This window comes from Mustelus asterias, unplaced genomic scaffold, assembly GCF_964213995.1.
Source record: "Mustelus asterias unplaced genomic scaffold, sMusAst1.hap1.1 HAP1_SCAFFOLD_107, whole genome shotgun sequence".
Taxonomy (NCBI): Eukaryota; Metazoa; Chordata; class Chondrichthyes; order Carcharhiniformes; family Triakidae; genus Mustelus; species Mustelus asterias.
Genome location: NW_027590151.1, coordinates 955,883 through 976,853, shown reverse-complemented (window position 1 = coordinate 976,853; position 20,971 = coordinate 955,883). Strand labels below are relative to the sequence as shown.

Below are 20,971 nucleotides of genomic sequence, written 5' to 3'. Positions count from 1 at the left end.
GAGTGGAGAATAAGGCATTCGGCATGCTTGGTTTCATTGGTCAGAACATTGAATACAGGAGTTGGGACATCTTGTTGAAGTTGTACAAGACATTGGTAAGGCCACACTTGGAATACTATGTACAGTTCTGGTCACCCTATTATAGAAAGGATATTATTAATCTAGAAAGAGTGCAGAAGAGATTTACTAGGATGCTACCAGACTTGATCGTTTGAGTTATAAGGAGAGGCTGGATAGACTGGGGCATTTTTCCTCTGGAGCTTTGGAGGCTGAGGTTGATGTTATAGAGGTCTATAAAATAATGAGGGGCATAGGTCAGCTAGATAGTCAATATCTTTTCCCAAAGGTAGGGGAGTCTAAAACTCGAGGGCATAGGTTTAAGGTGAGAGGGGAGAGTTAGAAAAGTGTCCAGAGGGGCAATTGTTTTGCGCAGAGGGTGGTGAGTGTCTGGAACCAGCCGCCAGAGGTAGTAGTAGAGGGGGGTACAATTTTGTATTTTAAAAAGCATTTAGACAGTTACATGAGTAAAATGGGTATAGAGGAATATGGACGAAATGTGGACAATTGGGACGAGCTCAGGGGTTTTAAAAAAAGGGTGGCATGGACAAGTTGGGCCGAAGGGTCTGTTTCCATGCTGTAAACCTCTATGCCTGTTTGCCCTGGATCAAACTGACACCCAGGAACTCCCAAATGCTGCAGCTTGAATGTGTACTAATAAACTATTTATTTTATCCAATGATAATTTATCTTTGTTTTTAAGTATTTTATTAACCTTACCACCTGTTGCTATAAGGGTAAGGCTAGGGTGGTTGAGAGCACCCCGGTGGATTTGCCCCTGCACAACAAGTACTCCTGCTTGAGTACTGCTGGGGGGGACAGCCCGCCTGGGGGAAGCAGCAGTGGCCGTGTCTCCGCAGTGGAGTCCAGCCCTGTAACTCAGAGGGCTAAGGAAAAGAGGAGGAAGGCGGTAGTAATCGGGGACTCGATGGTGAAGGGGACAGACAGGCGTTTCTGCGGAGGTAGGCGGGATTCTCGCATGGTGGTCTGCCTCCCTGGGGCCGGGATCCAGGATGTCGCTAGTCGCGTCCCAGAAATCCTGAGGTGGGAGGGAGAGGAGCCTGAGGTAGCGGTACATATTGGTACCGCTGATGTGGGTAGGAAGGGAGAAGGGGTCATGAAAAGGGAGTACAGGGAATTAGGGAGACAGCTGAGAAAGAGGAAAGCAAAGGTAGTAATCTCAGGATTACTGCCTGTGCCACGGGAAGGTGAGGGCAGGAATGGAGTGAGGTGGAGGATGAATGTGTGGCTGAGGGACTGGTGCAGGGGGCAGGGATTCAGGTTCCTGGACCATTGGGACCTCTTTAGGGGCAGGGGTGATCTGTATACAAAAAACGGGTGGAACTTGAATCACACGGGGACCAATATCCTGGCCGGTAGGTTGGCTAAGGCTACTGGGGAGAATTTAAACTAGATAGGTTGGGGGGAGGGGAGCTAGAAGAGTTGACTAGGATCAAGGAACTAATTGATGGGGGGGAGGATGCAGGGGTAAGGGGAATTACAAAATTAATGGTAGAGGAGAGGGTGCAAGTGAATGAAGGCGGTAATTTAGATAAGGGAGTAGAGGGAGAGGGTGTTCGCGACTCATCAAAGCGGGTTCAGATAAAAGCTGGAATAAGGACACTTTGCCTGAATGCACGAAGCATTCGGAACAAGGTGAATGAGTTGATGGTGCAAATCAGCACAAGTGGGTACGATCTAGTGGCCATTACAGAAACGTGGCTGAAAGGTGACCAGGACTGGGAGATGAATATCCAGGGGTATCAGGCGTTTAGGAAGAATAGACAGGAAGGAAAAGGTGGTGGGGTCGCGCTATTAATAAGAGATAATATCAGGGTAGTACTGAGGGATGACATAGGCTCTGAGGAACAAAACGTGGAATCGTTATGGGTAGAGATGAGGAATAGTAGAGGGAGAAAGATACTAGTAGGTGTGTTATATAGGCCCCCGAATAATAATGTTGAGGTAGGGAGGGCTATAAACAAGCAGATAAGGGATGCGTGTAAAAACGGAACGGCAATAATCATGGGGGACTTCAACATGCACATTGACTGGCAGACTCAAGTCGGTAATGGTGGAATGGAGGAAGAGTTCTTAGAATGCTGTCGGGATAGTTTCCTTGAACAGCATGTTACGGAACCGACGAGGGAACGAGCTATTTTGGATCTGGTATTGTGTAACGAGGTAGGTAGAATTAAGGATCTTATTGTGAAGGACCCTCTTGGGTCTAGTGACCACAATATGGTCGAATTTCTGATTCAGATGGAAGAGGAGAAAGTTTGGTCTCAAACCAGTGTCCTCTGTTTGAACAGAGGGAAATATGATAGGATGAGGGATGAATTGGCTAAGGTAGACTGGGAGAGCAGGCTGGCAGGTAGGATAGCTGAGGAACAGTGGAGGATTTTTAAGGAGATCCTTTTCAGTTCTCAGCAAAAATATATTCCAGCAAAAAACAAGGATTGTAAGAAAAGGGAGAACCAGCCGTGGATAACGAAGGAAATAAAGGAGAGTATTAAAATAAAAACAGCTGCGTACAGAGTGGCCAAAAATAGTGGAGAAACAAGTGATTGGGAAAAATTTAAGAAACAACAAAGAGAGACTAAGAAAGCGATAAAGAAAGGAAGGATAGACTATGAAGCTAGGCTAGCAATTAATATAAAAAATGATAGTAAAAGTTTTTATAAATATATAAAAAGGAATAGAGTGGCTAGAGTGAATGTTGGACCCTTGGAGGACGAGAGGGGGGAGTTAATAGTGGGAAATGAGGATATGGCTGAGTCTTTAAATAAGTTTTTTGTGTCGGTCTTCACGGTGGAGGACACAAATAGTTTGCCAAATATTAACGATAGAGGGTTGGCAGCAGGAGAAATACTTAATACGATTAATGTTACCAGAGAGGCAGTGCTGGGTAGACTAATGGGACTGAAGGTGGACAAGTCCCCGGGTCCGGATGGAATGCATCCCAGGGTATTGAAAGAAATGTCAGAGGTAATAGTGGATGCGTTAGTGATTATTTATCAAAACTCGTTGCATTCTGGGGTAGTGCCGGTTGATTGGAAAACGGCTAATGTTACGCCGCTGTTTAAAAAAGGAAGGAGACAAAAGGCGGGTAACTATAGGCCGGTCAGCTTAACGTCTGTAGTAGGGAAAATGCTGGAATCCATTATTAAAGAGGAGATAGCAGGGCATCTGGATAGAAATGGTTCGATCAATCAGACGCAGCATGGATTCATGAGGGGAAAGTCGTGCTTGACGAACATGTTGGATTTTTATGAAGATGTGACTAGGGCGGTTGATGGAGGAGAACCGGTGGATGCGGTGTTTTTGGATTTCCAAAAGGCGTTTGATAAGGTGCCCCATAAAAGGCTACTGAAGAAGATGAGGGCACACGGAGTTGGGGGTAGTGTGTTAAAGTGGATTGGGGACTGGCTATCCGACAGGAAGCAAAGAGTCGGAATAAATGGGTGTTTTTCCGGTTGGAGGAAGGTAACTAGTGGCGTGCCGCAGGGATCGGTACTCGGGCCGCAACTATTTACCATTTATATAGATGATCTGGAGGAGGGGACGGAGTGTAGGGTAACGAAGTTTGCAGACGACACAAAGATAAGTGGAAAAGTGAATCGTGTGGAGGACGGAGAAGATCTGCAGAGAGATTTGGACAGGCTGAGTGAGTGGGCGAGGATATGGCAAATGGAGTATAACGTTGATAAATGCGAGGTTATACACTTTGGAGGAAATAATAACAAATGGGATTACTATCTCAATGGAAACAAATTAAAACATGCTACCGTGCAAAGGGACCTGGGGGTCCTTGTGCATGAGACGCAAAAGCCCAGTCTGCAGGTACAACAGGTGATCAAGAAGGCAAATGGGATGTTGGCCTATATTGCGAAGGGGATAGAATATAAAAGCAGGGATGTCTTGATGCACCTGTACAGGGCATTGGTGAGGCCGCAGCTGGAATACTGTGTGCAGTATTGGTCCCCTTATATGAGGAAGGATATATTGGCATTGGAGGGAGTGCAGAGAAGGTTCACCAGGTTGATACCGGAGATGAGGGGTTTGGATTATGAGGAGAGGCTGAGGAGATTGGGTTTGTACTCGTTGGAGTTTAGAAGGATGAGGGGGGATCTTATGGAGACTTATAAGATAATGCGGGGGCTGGATAGGGTGGAGGCGGAGAGATTCTTTCCACTTAGTAAGGAAGTTAAAACTAGAGGACACAGCCTCAAAATAAAGGGGGGTCGGTTTAAGACAGAGTTGAGGAGGAACTTCTTCTCCCAGAGGGTGGTGAATCTCTGGAATTCTCTGCCCACTGAGGTGGTGGAGGCTACCTCGCTGAATATGTTTAAAGCGCGGATAGATGGATTCCTGATCGGTAAGGGAATTAAGGGTTATGGGGATCAGGCGGGTAAGTGGTACTGATCCACGTCAGATCAGCCATGATCTTATTGAATGGCGGGGCAGGCTCGAGGGGCTAGATGGCCTACTCCTGCTCCTATTTCTTATGTTCTTATGTTCTTATGAATTGGAGAACAGGAGGCCGTGGAGCGGATGAGACGTCACCAGTTGATTCTTTCAGGAATGAACCAATCGCTGGAGAGACCGGATATATATGAATATCTTCACAGAAACAATTACAGGTTCACCCATTCTGTTTAATTCCGCAATAAACTTGCTGCTAACATGTAGGGTCTCGTTTTGTATTAAGTTCTCACTGTTTCAGCTCTCTTACTTGGTCAGTCAACAATTTAGACAATCTTCCTCTTGCAAGCAACTTCGACATTAATTTAATTTCGCTTTGTTGCAAATTACAATGTGATCCGTTCCCTAATGCTATTATTTACAATCAAATGATAATGACATCTTAACGCTTGATGTTTCTAAATTTCTGCAGGTGTCATTGCTGCAGACTCGATCTCACAGGAGCCGGTGATAGCGATGTTTTCTGTAAAATAAGAAATGCTGATTTTTTTTGACGCACTGAAAGGAAAGAAACGTTTCGATTTTGACACCGTGCGCATATTCGCATCTCGTTCAGTCTGCAGCAGAATTGAATGGGTTTATAGGTGCAGACTAACATAGTTAATCACCACCTGAAGCATGTCTCATAGTAGTGTGTGCTCAAAGAGACAGACACAAGTGATACTGCAAGTGGACGAGAGGAAATGGCGCATATTTCCCAGAATATTTTTTAAAAATCGTTCGTCATAAAAAAGAAATAGGAAAAAATCACTCAGCCAGATGAGGAAATCGAGACTCAGCGCGGAAATACTGGACTTTCCTGTAGATGGCCGGAATTTATACACCTGAATGTTTCAGGCCCAAAATAAAAAAGGCCAAGTGTAACTAACAGATATGTTTTCAACCTCTTCCACTTAAATGTTGTTGACTTTGTTTAAACGCTGACTATAGTCAATCTCAAAATTGCGATCTCTATTATCCGGTGACTCGATTGCTTCTGTTGGTCAGTTATGTTTGCAATTCAGTGATATTCAATTTCAGAGATATTCAATTCATAATGAAGACATATGTGTTAAATAATGCATTGATATTAAATATTGAAACAAATACTGAGTACAATTGTACAATGAGCTTTGATAAAGTGCCATCTGGATTTGAAACGTCAGCTCCTTTCTCTCCTCACAGATGCTGCCAGACCACGTGAGATTTTCCAGCATTTTCTCTTTTGTTTTCTGATTCCAGCATCCTCAGTAATTTGCTTTTATTAATGAGCACAATCGGTTGAGAATTTTCAATGGACGATGAGAATGGATGCATTAATGAATGAGCAGAAATCATTGGTCCCGTAGATATTTGCCAAACGAACGCTTTTAAATTTTGAAGTTCAAGATAATGCGAGCAATCAGATTGAAAGTAACGGTTTTCTTCCTGAAACAAGTGACATGGGCTCTCAGTCAAACCATTGGAACCTGCAGAAACACAGCGCAGTTAACATTGCAGATAGATTGATTTGCTGGAGTTTGCTGCCAGCTGTTTCTATAGTGGTTATCACGTTCGCCTCACACGCAAAAGGTCCCCGGGGGGAAACGTTCATTAAGTTTTCTCATGTCGGGTGAAGAAATCTGCATGATTTCAGTTCGTTGCTCAACATTATCCGAACTTTGATGTGACAGCCAAATTATTTTTGCTCTAACCTGAGCCTCAAATGCTTTCTGTAAAATAAGAAATGCTGATATCTCTTGACGCACTGACAGGAAAGAAACCTTTCGACTTTGACAACGTGTACATATTCGCATGTCGTTCAATCTACAACCGAATTTAATGGGTCTATCAGTGCAGAATGACATAATCACTATCTGGAACATGACAAATAGTAGTGTGTGCTCAAAAAGACAGACACAAGTGATACTGTAAGTAAACCAGAGGAAATGGCGCACATTTCCCAGAAGAGTTTTTATATCGTTCTTCATAGCAAAAAATTGGAAAAGCCACTGAGACAGATGAGGAAATCGAGACCTCAGTGCGGATCTACTGGACTTTCCCATAGATGGCCGGAATTCATGCGTCTGAATGTTTCGCGCCCATGACAAAAAAAGGCTCAAGTGTAACTAAGAGATAATTCTTCAATCCCTTCCATTTAAATGTAATTGACTTTGTTTAAAAGCTGACTATGGTCATTCTCAAAATTGCGATCTGTATTACCCGGTGACTCGATTCATTTGGTGGTCAGTTATGTTTGCAATTGAGTGATGTTCAATTTCAGAGATATTCAATTCATCATGAAGACGTGTGTTAAATAATGCGTTGATACTAAATATTGAAACAAATACTGAGTACAATTGTACAATGAGCGTTGATGAAGTGTCATCTGGACACGAAACGTCAGCTCCTTTCTCTCCTCACAGATGCTTGTGAGGTTTTCCAGCATTTCCTCTTTTGGTTTCAGATTCCAGCATCCTCAGTAATTTGCTTTTATTACTGAGTACAATTGGTTGAGATTATTCGAAGAAAGATGAAAATTAATGAATGAGCCGAAATCTTTGCTCCCTTAGAAAAATGATGGACGAACGCTTTTAAACTTTGACGTTAAAGTTAAGTTGAGCAATCAGGTTGAAAGTAACGGTTGTCTTCCGATTTAAGTGACATGGGCTCTCAGTCGAACCATTGTAATCTGCAGCAACACAGCGCAGTTGAACATTGCAGACAGGCCCATTTGTTTTAAGCTGTTGCCAGCTGTTTCTGTATTGTAGTGGTTATCACGTTCGCCTCACATGCGAAAAGGCCGCTGTTCGAAACATTCCTTAAACTTTTTCATGTCGAGTGGGCAAAATCCGTATGATTGCAGTTCGTTGCTCAAAATTATCCGAATCTCGATGTTGGAACCATATTATCTTTGCTCTGACCTCGGCAAATATTAACCGTAAAATAATTAATGCTGATAGTTTTTTGACAGACTCATTGTACAACAGAATTTAATGGGATTATAGGTGCAGACTAACATCGTGAATCACCATCTGAAACGTTTCTAATAGAAGACTGACACAAGTGATATTGTAAGTGATCTATGGGAAATGGCGCATATTTGCCAGAAGATTCTTTTTTTTAAATCGTTCTTCACAACAAAGAAATAGGGGGGAAAAACACTCAGGCAGATGAGGGAATCGAGACTCATTGCGGATCTACTGGACTTTCCTATAAAAGTGCATCACCCACCCTCCGCCTCAACAGTGGAACTAAATGAGCCAAAACCTGAAATGTGAACTTGAATGTATATCTGTGCGACCGATGAGCGGAAATGGCAACTTAGATGACAGAATGACAGGTTTTCTGACAGATGTCACTTTCCATCAGCCCTCCAATCAAAATCACTAAAATCGATGACCTGATTATCACTTTGTTCTTTGTGGAGTTTGAAGCGCACCTATTAACTGCCAAGACTCCTATATTAAGACAGTGATGAAAATTCGAAGACTTCTTTGGGTGTAAAGTTCTTTGTGAAGTCCTGATGTCATGAACGGCGGTATATAAATGGAAGTCTTCCTTTATTGCCTTTGAGAGACAGCGTGCGAATCAGAATCAGAAGATGCGATGGAAACGTTTACACTGAGTGCATTTTAACCGTTACATCAAACTCAATATCAGGAGTTTCTTACTCAGTATCTTTCGGAATCTGTACATCTTCGTGTCACTCTATAGCTCTTCACCTCGACAACCCTATCTCTGAACTTATTGTGTCCCTCACCATGTCTCTGCACCGGGAAGGAAGATAGTGGAAGAAATATGCAGACAAATTATGCAACAATAGTAATGGAGATTTATATTGTCTCGTATTAATTCTATGCAAGAAGTCGGTAAAGGAGGTAACCGAATAGCTTCTACGATTGGTTTCAGATGCTTATATAATCCGAAATGTTGGAAGAAACACCAACAAGGGAAGATTTGCTATTGTATCTTGTAGTCGGGAAGAAAGCAGATCAGATCCGAGAAATAACTGGAGGGGAACGTTCAGCAATACAGATCATACTTCCTCATTAAGAGGTTCGAGATGAGTAAGTGTTTGACGGAAATCAGCTAACCACTTGATTCAGTGACAGGTATCCTGAATGGTACACAGTGAACCAGAATGTTTGAGTGATTCAGGTAGATGACTGAAAATTCAATAAATAAACTCTCATGTCTGTTTGAGCTACGTTGCTGGAAGTAAGCTTACCAGCGCTGCTCCAATTACGTTTGCATAAGGAATATGGAGTTTAGGGAATGCAGTTGATGAAAAGATCAATAATTGTCTTCGAATCCATACAGTGTAAAAGGAGGCCATCAGGCTCTTCGAGTCTGCAGTGACTCTCCGACAGAGTATATTTTCCTGGTCCTCTCCTGCTCCATCACCGTAACCCCACAGATTTCTCGTGGCGATTTATTCTAACCCACAAATATTTGACAAGTTGGAATGCTGAACGCATCTAACCTGCACATCATTGAACTGCCGGAGGAAAAGGGGCACCCCACACAGACACTGGGAGCATCTGCAAACTCCACGTAGCCTGGAACTGAACCCGGATTCCTGGAATTATGAGGCAGCAGTGCTAACCACTGTGACGCCACTGTACCAATTAATGACAGCCAAGCACACACGATGGGGTGAATGGCCCATCGCACGATCTGCAAATGTTATGGAGTTGCAGGATTCCCTTGGTGGTTTACACACTTCGCTGTGCGGATGTGAGCAGTGAAGGTAAGGTGGTGCTGCTCCATTGGATGACTGTCGATAAAACGCGAAATGCAGCCATGGTCTGCTCCACTACTTTTGCTTTCACCGTCTTTGCCCGGGTGCAGACAGCAGCGGAATGAATCGCTTCAGCAATTGCTGATGGCGAGTAGTGGGGCTGATCAACAAGGAAGGATCACTGCTTAAATCCGGTGAACATTATCCATTTCCAAACAATCCAAGAGCAGAGAACACACGTGACTTTAAATGTATTTCGCCAACTTTAGCTTTCTGCTTCTTATTTACACCGCCAGTCTCATGGTCTCTGGTAATGACGGATTCATTAAATGTGACAAATAGAAAGGGCACATTGATTTTCTGGTCGCAATGTGAAAACTCCGCAACGACGGTAAGTCACGCCACCTGCTGGTGGTTTCGGGTAGCTTTGTGGTGGAGGCTACCTCGCTGAATATGTTTAAAGCGCGGATGGATGGATTCCTGAGCGGTAAGGGAATTAAGGGTTATGGGGATCAGGCGGGTAAGTGGTACTGATCCATGTCAGATCAGCCATGATCTTATTGAATGGCGGGGCAGGCTCGAGGGGCTAGATGGCCTACTCCTGCTCCTATTTCTTATGTTCTTATGTTCTTATACTATTTTGATCCTTAGGAACAGAATAAATCTTAGTTACTTAGCAGATACTCACAAAAAATCTGGCTTCTTCTCCTGTCGAAGAGTAAGATCACTTCCTAAATGCTGAGAAAGGTAGAAAGCAAAAGGGCACCTCTTTCCCTTCCTTCCCTAACTCCGTTAATTACCCAACTCCCAGAACTCTATTCTAAGCTGCACTCAAGTGATGCCGGTTCAGAGCTGTTTCTGAGCTGTAGATTCAAAACAATACTCACTTGCAGACAGGGACATGAAGGCCTGTATGGGTCTCCAGGCCATCATGCACAACATCATGATAGGGAGGATGGAGATGGTGTTGCCAGCCATGTACATGATGAACAGATTCATGGGCAGCTGTTTCAATGGGCCCAAGGCGGTGTCCCAGCAGGACTGAAAACAGAAAGTGAGCAGGGTATCAGTGAAGGGGGCCGGTTAGGGGAGGCCATATGCTGATCTTATACCCAGGCCTGGAAGTAAGGATGACCATTAACCCTTTAACACACAGGCTGCTGTGGTTCACCAAGGTACTTCACCACCGTGGACAAACCAGGGGCGTTGTCAGCCACACACTAAAGACACATTCAAATCCAACTTACTTTCTCGACCAGGATCCTGTCTGTTTCTTGGATGCAGATGTCCGGTAGCTGTTTGTCCGAATATGCGACTGGGCACATGGAGTCTCTCTGGCCACACTGTTGATCACGGCTCCTATGAGAAACAGAAAACACAAGTTGGTCACCCTTTCAAGACCTTCTTTAAAGAGGGAGTCTCTCTGTTGAGGACCCCAACGTGGTGGCAATAGTGCCAGCATGAACTAAAGCTTGGGCAAACCTCAGACACACACTGCCATTGTGTCCACTGAACTGCCACGGGAATGAAGGGCTGCAGAAGTGGATTTAGTGTGAATTGATAATCAGGGTGCCAATCCGCTTGCCCTCCATTTAGGGACAAAGTGACAAATCACCAGAAGTACCAAATTGTATCTTGAAAACAAACACTGCGGGACATTGAGAGAGATCCAGTTCAGCACCCGGCCCTGGAACCGAGCAATCGTTCCTCCAACCACCACCGCAGTTGGCACCTGATCAGGTGGAGGGGCTGAAACCAAGATGGCATCTCAGGGTCATGACCTGGGGAAAAGATGCCAAGTGGGGTCTGAGTGGTTTCTGGGGGATTTGAGGGGCTGCTTTGTGATCAGGAGCTCGGTGAGGGGTAAAAGAGGCGCGAAAAACCCGGGGTTGGGAAGTTTTGGGTTGGTGCCACGTCCCCGGGCCAGTGTGCGGTGGCGTCCCCTCGAGAGAGGCGGGCTGACCCGGCTTGTCGCTTACTCGAGACCCCGGCTCCCCGCGCGGCCTCCGCACCTGCTGGTGCCGCTCAGGGTCCGCTTGTGCCAGCACGCGCGGTTGTCAAGCCCCGCCCCTGCAGCCATGACAACGCCGCTGACCGTTAACCGTCCCCCCCTTTCAAATCTGATTCCGATCAAGAGAAGAAGCAGCGTATTTCCGTCAACAAAACACTCCCGCTCCAATGCGGATGTGCAAGCCCAACCGCCTTAGCGTTCTGCGGGCACCGCCCAAAGCCCCGCCCCCACATCGTCGTCATCTTTTTTAGCGGCACATCTGTTCCGACACTTCACCTTCTGTCCAAATGGAGCACGTTTGCCCCGCACAAAGATGGACATCACTTAATGTCAGAGATATTTGCAATATTGAGTCCAGATGACCCTTTATCAAAGCAAAAAGAAATAGCAAGTGGGAGATATTTATACTGCAGGGTGAGGGAATTAAAGATGAGCCATAGCCACAGAAACCAGGGGAAAAGACTGCTAATGGCTGTCCACATTCTCTCTGTGGACAACCATTATAGCACCAGGGACTCATGTTCGTTTCTCGGCTTGGGTGACTGCCTGTGCGGAGTCTGCACGTTCTCCAGGTGCTCCTGGAGAACATGCTCCTCTTTTTCTTCTCATGAAAATCCAGTATTTCCGATCGCCCTGAATGAATTTTGAGGCCCAGGTCAGAGCGAATAAATAAAAGCAAAAAACTGTGGATGCTGGAATCTGAAACAAAAACTGAAAATGAGCCTCTGTGGTAAATGCATCATTGTCAATCTATTTTACTCGGTATTTGTTTCATTATTCAACATTTAACATCAATACATTTATTTATTATGCATCTCCTCATTCTGAATTGAATATTCAGAGAGTTCATAAAAGAGAGCTAGGCAATGGTAGGGATCTAGATGAGTATACGGCTTGTAGGAAGGGACTTAAGAAAGAAATTAGGAGAGCAAGAAGCGGTCACGAGAAGGCCTTGGCAGGTAAGATTAAGGAAAACCCTGAGGCGTTCTATAAATATGTGAAGAGTAAAAGGATGAGATGTGAAGGAATAGGACCTATAAAATGTGAAGGTGAGAAAGTCTGTACAGAACTGGAAGAAATAGCAGAGGTGCTTAATGAATATTTTACCTCGGTATTCACAGTGGAAAAAGACCTGGGTGGTTGTACTACAGGATTGAGGTGGACTGAAAAGATTGAGTATGAGGACATTAAGAAAGAGGATGTGTTGGAAATTTTGAATAGCATCAAGATAGATAATTTGCTGGGACCGGGTGGGATGTACCCCAGGTTACTGTGGGAGGCGAGGGAAGAGACTGCAGAGCCTCTGGCGATGATCTTTGCATCATCGATGGAGACGGGAGAGGTTCTGGAGGATTGCGGATGTGGTTCCTATATTGAAGAAAGGGAATAGGGATAGCCCAGGAAATTACCGACTGGTGAGTCTAACCTCAGTGGTTGGTAAGTTGATGGAGAAAATCCTGAGGGACAGGATTTATGAACATTTAGAGAAGTTTAGGATGCTCAAACATAGTCAGCACGGCTTTGTCAAAGGCAAATTGTGTCTTACGAGCCTGGTGGAGTTCTTTGAAAATGTGACTGAACACATTGACGAAGGAAAAGCGGTAGATGTGGTTTACATGGACTTCAGCAAGGCATTCGATAAGGTCCCGCATGCAAGACTTCTCGAGAAAGTGAGAGGGCATGGGATCCAAGGGGCTGTTGCCTTGTGGATCCAGAACTGGCTTGCCTGCAGAAGGCAGAGAGTAGTTGTAGATGGGTCTTTTTCTGAATGGAGGTCGGTCACCAGTGGATTGCCCCAGGGATCTGTTCTGGGACCCTTGCTGTTTGTCATTTTCATAAATGACTGGATGAGGAAGTGGAGGGATGGGTTGGTAAGTTTGCCGACGACACAAAAGTTGATGGTGTTGTGGATAGTTTGGAGGGATGTCTGCCTGGGTATTGACAACACCAGAATAAATAATAAGCATCGTCGGTATAGGTGCAGATTAAAGTGACATCTTCTCACTCTGTCTGTGTGAGTGAGGATTCCCGCCGAGTAACAGAATCTCCATCGTTCAGACCGAGAACACAAGGTTAACAAACAAAAGTCATTGATTAAAAGTTCACTTGAAGCGAGGGTGAAAAATCAGTGCAACATAAAAGAAGGTATTAAATTCTAACACATTCACTCCAACTGATCTATGTCCCCTTTCACAATCCCTCGGAGAATCCTCCCTCCTGCCTCATCTCAAATACCTCTATCCCTTTCTACCTCAGCGGGTTCTCTAGTTTGCCCTCAAATGCATCGTTACTCCTCTCCTCAACAGTTCATTGTGTCAGTGTGAGTCACTTCCACAGAACTCTTTCAAAAAAAGTTTCTCTGTAATTCCCAGTTGATCTTTTTGTTACACTTAGATTTATGGGACACAGATATGTAATTCTCCCCAGATGGAATCATCCTCTCCCCGTCCAGCACACTAAATCTCTTTGATTTGCTTTATTATTATTTAAATTGATTTGATCATCATTGTCCAGAAATCAGTCAGATTACCTGATCGTCTTCTCGTCCAGAGAGAGAGAGTAATCATAATTTTTATAATGCTTTCTGATAGCTCTCATCTTCCAACCCTGGGACCATCTCTTTAAATCGCCTTTGCTGTGCGCTTTTAGAACCTGTTCTCCAAAAGACCAAAGCCACAAACAAAGATTCATTTGTGCTCTAAGGCAGGTCTAATACTTGTTTAACACGAAAGTCCTGCTTTTCAAACTTCTTCCTCCATAAATTAAACTCCCTTTTACTCTTTTTCAAGTTTCAAACTTCTTACCGACAATGAATGTCACCCAGAAAACAGCGAGAAGGGAGCTCCGCATCGCTGCTGCTGCTCCTGGATTCCAGGGACTTGTGTCTCCGAAAGTTGCAGAATATCGAACGAGATAAAGCTGAGAGCAGTGGATGTCACATCCTACAGAATCAATGGGAGGAAGAGCTGAGATCACTGGATCGAGAATCAAGAGAATATTAGATAACACCATCTGCTTATTGGCTTATTGCTGACAGAGTTTTCAGGTGGTATCCAATCATCCCGTCGGCTCTACCCTAAATAGAAATGACTGTCTTCTTGAAGCCGGGTCAAACCATTCGCGCAGGAGGAAACTGAATGGAGTTGTAAATACTCGCTAAGGTTTTTGTACGGGGTTTTAGCTTTAATCTAACGCTGTGCCTCACTGCACAGTAATAGACCGCCCCGTCCTGCACTCTGAGGGTGCTTATATTGAGGTAACCGTTCTGTTTAGACGCGTCAGAAGCCGCCAGATATCGTCCTGAAACTTCATCTTCCTTCACTGTTAATGCTTTGGTAATAATCCATGTCGCTGGTTGTGTCGGTTTCTGCTGATACCATTGCATGCTGTACATATTCTTGTCTGTATATTCACAACCCAACTGCACTGAATCCCCTTCTGATGCGGTTATTGGCAGCGATGACTGTGCTACTGGATCTGCGCACAGTCCGCCTGTGAAGGTAGAGGAATGAAATATCAAGAGTTAATGTTTGTATCTGCGATTGTTTCTGCAGCACCCGCCCCTCCCCCCCCCCCACCCCCCACCCCCACCTCCCCCACCCCCACCCCCACCTCCCCCACCCCCATTCACCCCTCACATCGATAATTGTGATGGTTAATTATATTACCATCTAATGTGTTTATCTGGCTTGATGTACGTTACCCAGTGCTTACCGTGCAAGAGCGCCGCCAGGAAGATCAGAAACATGTCTGAGTGAATCTATCTCACTGAATGGGAACGGAGTGAGTCAGAGATTGAGAAGGAGAGAGGGAACCCGGGCTCTGTTCAGCTCATTGCAGTGAGTGTGTTTGTGAGAGTGTCAGTGTGCGTGGGTCAGTGTGAGTTTATGTGTCTGTGTTTGTGGGTGTTGGGGGGGGGGGGGGGGGGGCTGTGTCTATTGTGACCTCACAAGCCTACCATCCATGCAGGTGTCAGTGATAATATCACGTGAGTTTCTGGCACCCAGGCTAGAATGTGGCGCTCTCTGGTGGCGGGTTCTGCGCGCTGGAATTAGGCTGTTGACTGGATTCCTCACTACAATACAGAACAAGACACACATGCTGCCGAAAAATCTAAATTACGGCTCTTTAGACACGGTCTTTGTGACTGTTGATATTTATTTGGGAAAATGATGCTAAATCTGTGAAAATCATGGCTGGAGTTCGCTGTTCAAATCCTGGGACGACAAAATCGGGAGAACACCCAAAGTTTGGACAAATTGGTTACAAATCAGAATAGTGTCAGGGATTAACAGACTAATTTGGTTTCTTTGGCTTATAACAAGGGAGGTACGAAAAGTAACTTTATTGACCTGTTCAGAATGTTGCCCTTTTCAGAGGGTAAAATGTGGTATTATAACTCCATTTTAAAGTCACCTGTTCTTCTGTTTTAACTGCTGCGGACCGCGGCTGAGTGACAGAGTCTCCATGAGCCACATCTGGAAAAGTTTGCCTTTTCCAGAAGAGGTAGATTCATGAAAAATGATTCTACACCCGAGGTGCAGTCTCAGATTTGAAAAGGGGAATAAATAAAAACGCGGAAGAATTAATCGACGGAAATTGTCGAACACAAACATGAGTCTTGAAGATTCATAGGTGGGAGAAAGCTGCATTTTGTAGTTCCATATCTCTGCCACCAGAGGGCAGGACGATACCATGTTGCGTTCAGGCTCGGGGCTATTTGCAGTCTCCAGTCGTGGCCAGTAACATTATTGAGAAAATGTAATTAAAAGAGCAAATGTCGGAACAGAAATATTTTAGCATTGATAGCAAACTTATATTGTTTCACGAGATATATTATGAGTTTTCAAAGTTGATATTACTGTTGATATACTGCAAATATTCTCGTTCGTTCAGCTTGGCACTCGGCATTCTTTGTGTAGCCTGACGGGTAATATGTGTACTTTATACACAAAAGCGCCCAGTCGAGTTAGCAATATTGGGCGGATATTTTGCTGGAGCTTTAAGTCCACAAATGCTGATGTGGTGGATTATTTCAACAATGTCGGCTTTCATCAGAGATGGCTAAACTGCATTGGCGAAAGAGAAATGAGCTATATTTTGCTTACGCTTGCTTTTGGGTAGGTTGGTTGGTCGAAGAGCATGATTATTGCTTCGGGTATTTTAGTCGATGAGACATGCGGGAGGTTCCGGGTTCAAATCCTAGACGAGCCCTTTAATTGCCTCCTTTTGACCAAGTCAGGTATTGTGATTTGTTTCGGGTGCAAACGGCGGGATTGCTTTCCGCTGGCCAACTCCGAAAAAGGATCATAGAGGCACAAAGTTTTACAGAACGGAAAGGGGCCCTTCGGCCCATCGTGTCCGGGTTGGCCATCTGACATCTGGACTGGAAACGTTAACTCTGTTTCTCGCTCCGCAGATACTGCCAGAACTACTGAAATAACCCAGCATTTTCTGTTTTTATTTCAGATTTACAGAATCTGCAGTATACTGCATTATATACAAGCACATATATAAAGCCTAACAGAAGGCAGCGTACTATATAACTATCTATCTAGATAGATCACTATGGGAGGAAACCGGAGCACCCGGAGGAAACTACAGGGAGAAAGTGCAAACTCCACACATACTGTGACCCGAGGTCAAGAATTGAACCTGGGACCCTGGCGCTGTGAGGCAGCAGTGCTAACCCAAAATGCATCTTCCCAGGAACAGCCAGGGTCTATAGGAAATGCATTTGCCAGCGTTGGACACCTAACCGTTTGATATCTACACTCCAGATGGGACTCGAGTACACAACCCGTGGTTTATAAAGCCAGTATCTTACCCATTACGGCAATGGGGTTGCATTCGTGCTATTGCTGCAGCTTGTAAAAGCTGCAAATCTTCATCATCACAGATAGTGACTAAACCAGGAATCGAAACAACGTACTTGGCATGCTGAGGCAGCAGATCTAACCATTGTGGCGTCCTCTCCCACAAAATTCTATGAGATTCTATAAATTGCAGATTTTGTTTATTTCTTTGTGGTGCAGATGAAGGGATTGGTTCTCATGGGGTTTAGTTTGAGAACCTGAGCACAAACTGCGGGGAATCTATCAGCACAACACACTCGATAGACAATCATGATACGTTCAACAGGGTTGGCTATGCAACTGGGCATTCATTTTATCCCCATTCACCTCTTCAGCTGACCCCATGACTGCGGGTTCGGGGAACTGGCTGGATGTTTCTTTTTGTTCATGTGGGTGTCGCTTGGTTAGATCAGCATGGACTGCCCATCAGTAATTACCCTTGAGAATGTGGTGGTGACCTGTCTTCTTGAAACGTTGCAGTGTATTTGTGTAGGTACACCCACAGTGCTGTTAGGGAGAGAATTCCAGGAATTTATCCCAATGACAGTGAAGGAACGGTGATATATTTCCAAATCAGAATGCTGAGTGACTTGAGTTGGGGGGGGGGGGGGGGGGGGAGGGGGTATGCAGTGGATCGGGGGAATGGGGGCAAACCTGCCAGTGGTAGTGGTCTTGGGTTTTGAAGGTGCTGTCTAATGTGCGTTTGGTGAATTCCTGCATCCTCCAGACAAGTGGAAAGTATTCTGTCACACTCCTGATTTGTGTCTTGTAGATCGTGGTCTGTTTTTTGGGAGTCAGGAGGTGAGTTATTCGCCGCAGGTTTCCCAGCCTCTGACCTGCTCTTGTAGCCACCTCGAACTGATAAAATGTCTCCTGAGTCACAATAAGAGCATCTTCTTTCCTGTTCATTTTGTTGTGAATTTTCAGCACTTCTCTTTTTCCCTGAATGTATTTTTAGGCATAAGTAAGAGCCAATGTCTTTGATTGTAAGATATTCTACTCGGGTAATGTTCGGCAGTGGATTCACAGAGGGAGTAGTTAGGGGTTGAGTCGTGTTACTGTCGCTGGAAATTAAACGCAGAGAAGCAGGCTGAATTCCAACACAGCAGATTGACTGAATTCAAGGGCCATTAGGGATGGCAGTAAATAAAATATTAATTAAGCAATCTTTCCTCACTTAAACGTATTGGTTTCTGCCCGGCTTGGAACCGTCTGGCCAATATGTAGCAAATGTTGCAAATTCCCCGTATGTGGGCCAGTGGCGCAATGGATAACGCGTCTGACGACGGATCAGACGATTCCAGGTTCGACTCCTGGCTGGCTCGCTGTAAATTTTAAAAATAGTTCGTAAACTCCATTTCAGTTTCGATGAAAAAATGTATTTTCAGTAACTTTAAACCAATTCAGACAAATGTTTACTCAATCCAGTCACCTTCTATGAAGAAATTTATCTTAGGTCATTAATTTTCAAAAGAAAGTTGGCCATTTTAAGTAAGATTCCACTGATAAACTTTCATTGAGTATGTTTAAATTATTTTCTTTAAATTACGAATTTTCGTGAAATTATTTGGAAAAAGTATTTTAAGCTATCTTTTAAAAAGTTGGGAATTTCTAGATAAATAACGTGGAAATCTTACATTTTTCAAAATGGTGAAAATAGTTTCTAATAAGTTGATGAAAATTTGTAAAACTCTGCGAAGGAATTTAATTTAAATATCTTTCGTAGAAAGAAGTTCACAAAATACTCAAGTTCCATCGAAATGTTTTTTCAAAAGTTGAGAAATTCTAGTTAAATTCCATTGAGGAATTTCTTTGAAGTAAGTTTAGTTTAGAAAAGTTAAAATTAGCGAGGTTTATGACCCTGCGATTATTCTCCATTTGAGCGAAGGAGATTGAGGAGTGATTTAATCGAGGTGGACTAAATTAGGATAAGTTTTGAGGGGGAAGAGGCAAATTTAAAGATTTTTGGCAAGGCGGGCGCAGAGAAGATTTGGAAGGAACATTTTTCCGCAGCGAGCGCTAAGAACCAGAAACTCATTGCCTACGAGTGTTAGATGCAGTTAATTTAGATAAATATAAATTCTGAGGCCGGAGATGGATTTCCTGAGAAAAGAGATGTTTCCAGGAACATTCTGAGGCAAGTATAAAGTTTATTTATTAGTCACAAGTAGGCTTACATTCACACTGAAATTAAGTTATTGTGAAAATCCCCGAGTCACCACACTCCAACGCCTGTTCAGAATCTCCTCGATGATATTGAATCTGGAAGATCAATCTATGGAACCATACCCCTTCCCCCTCCACCGCCCCCACCCGCTGCTGTGATGTTTGATAAGAACCCCGCTGATGTTAAATGCGAGGCATCCCAAAATCAAAAAAAGGTATTTTGGGACATTGGTTCTTAGTTGTGTATGTTTTCAATTTGATATAATATGAAAAGAGATATGCAAAATATTGAAACTATCGAATTGGAACTTCCGACATTGTTACAACAACATTAACTGTTTCCCCTCACGGCCATCACCTCCCACGCTGTGTAAGGGGCCAATATTGCAGTGAATTCTCGTCTCTCTAAAAAACAACTTGACTGATTCGCTGAAGCTGCTCTGACGTAATGAATTGGAGATCAAAGGGTCTGTGAGCTGATTGGATGAATTGGCCATGATGTGGAGTTGCCTGCGTTGGACTGGGGTCGGCACAATGAGTCGTCTCACAACACCAGGTTAAAATTGGTAGCACGAGCTTTCGGAGCGCTGCGCCTTCATCAGGTGACGGATGAATTGGGTTTAATATCAGTTGTTTGGATTTAGTATCAGTTGTTTTGGTTTAATATCAGTTGTTTGGGTTTAATATCAGTTGTTTGGGTTTAATCTCAGTTGTTTGGATTTAATATCAGTTGTTTGGATTTAGTATCAGTTGTTTGGATTTAATCTCAGTTGTTTGGGTTTAATATCAGTTGTTTGGGTTTAATCTCAGTTGTTTGGATTTAATATCAGTTGTTTGGATTTAGTATCAGTTGTTTGGGTTTAATATCAGTTGTTTGGGTTTAATCTCAGTTGTTTGGGTTTAATCTCAGTTGTTTGGGTTTAATATCAGTTGTTTGGATTTAGTATCAGTTGTTTGGATTTAGTATCAGTTGTTTGGGTTTAATATCAGTTGTTTGGGTTTAATCTCAGTTGTTTGGGTTTAATCTCAGTTGTTTGGGTTTAATCTCAGTTGTTTGGGTTTAATCTCAGTTGTTTGGGTTTAATCTCAGTTGTTTGGGTTTAATCTCAGTTGTTCTGGGTTTAATCTCAGTTGTTTGGGTTTAATATCAGTTGTTTGGATTTAGTATCAGTTGTTTGGGTTTAATCTCAGTTGTTTGGGTTTAATCTCAGTTGTTTGGGTTTAATATCAGTTGTTTGGATTTAGTATCAGTTGTTTGGGTTTAATCTCAGTTGTTTGGGTTTAATCTCAGTTGTTTGGGTTTAATATCAGTTGTTTAGGTTTAATCTCAGTTGTTTTGGGTTTAATCTCAGTTGTTTGGGTTTAATATCAGTTGTTCTGGGTTTAATCTCAGTTGTTCTGGGTTTAATATCAGTTGTTTGGGTTTAATCTCAGTTGTTTGGGTTTAATCTCAGTTGTTTGGGTTTAATATCAGTTGTTAATATCAGGGATTTGTTCCCAGGAGCAGGCTGAGGGTAAGAGAGTGGGTTTTCTGACTTTAATTAATTATTTATTTTTTTGTTTCCTTACACTCTTATTAACTTTTCACTGTCTTACTTGACATAAAGTGTCCAGTATGAGTGTGAAAACAGTGTGTTGTTCCCAGTGTAGGATGTGGGAGGTCCTGGAGGCATCTGGCCTCCCGGACATCCACAT

At 43.7% G+C, this 20,971-nt stretch overlaps 1 protein-coding gene and 1 non-coding gene across 2 annotated transcripts; one reads left to right on the top strand and one right to left on the bottom strand.

Moving 5' to 3' along the window:
* Positions 1 to 10,090: 10,090 nt before the first annotated feature.
* Positions 10,091 to 11,437, bottom strand: LOC144484447 (ER membrane protein complex subunit 4-like). Its single transcript, XM_078202975.1, has 3 exons — positions 11,224 to 11,437; positions 10,492 to 10,603; positions 10,091 to 10,285 (listed from the first exon to the last, which is right to left on the bottom strand). Exons 1-3 carry the CDS (start codon positions 11,322 to 11,324, stop codon positions 10,091 to 10,093), a joined length of 408 nt encoding a protein of 135 aa, XP_078059101.1. The 5' UTR covers positions 11,325 to 11,437.
* Positions 11,438 to 18,362: 6,925 nt separating this feature from the next.
* Positions 18,363 to 18,435, top strand: trnar-acg (transfer RNA arginine (anticodon ACG)). Its single transcript has one exon. It is a non-coding gene; the product is annotated as a tRNA-Arg (tRNA).
* The last annotated feature ends 2,536 nt before the right edge of the window (positions 18,436 to 20,971 follow it).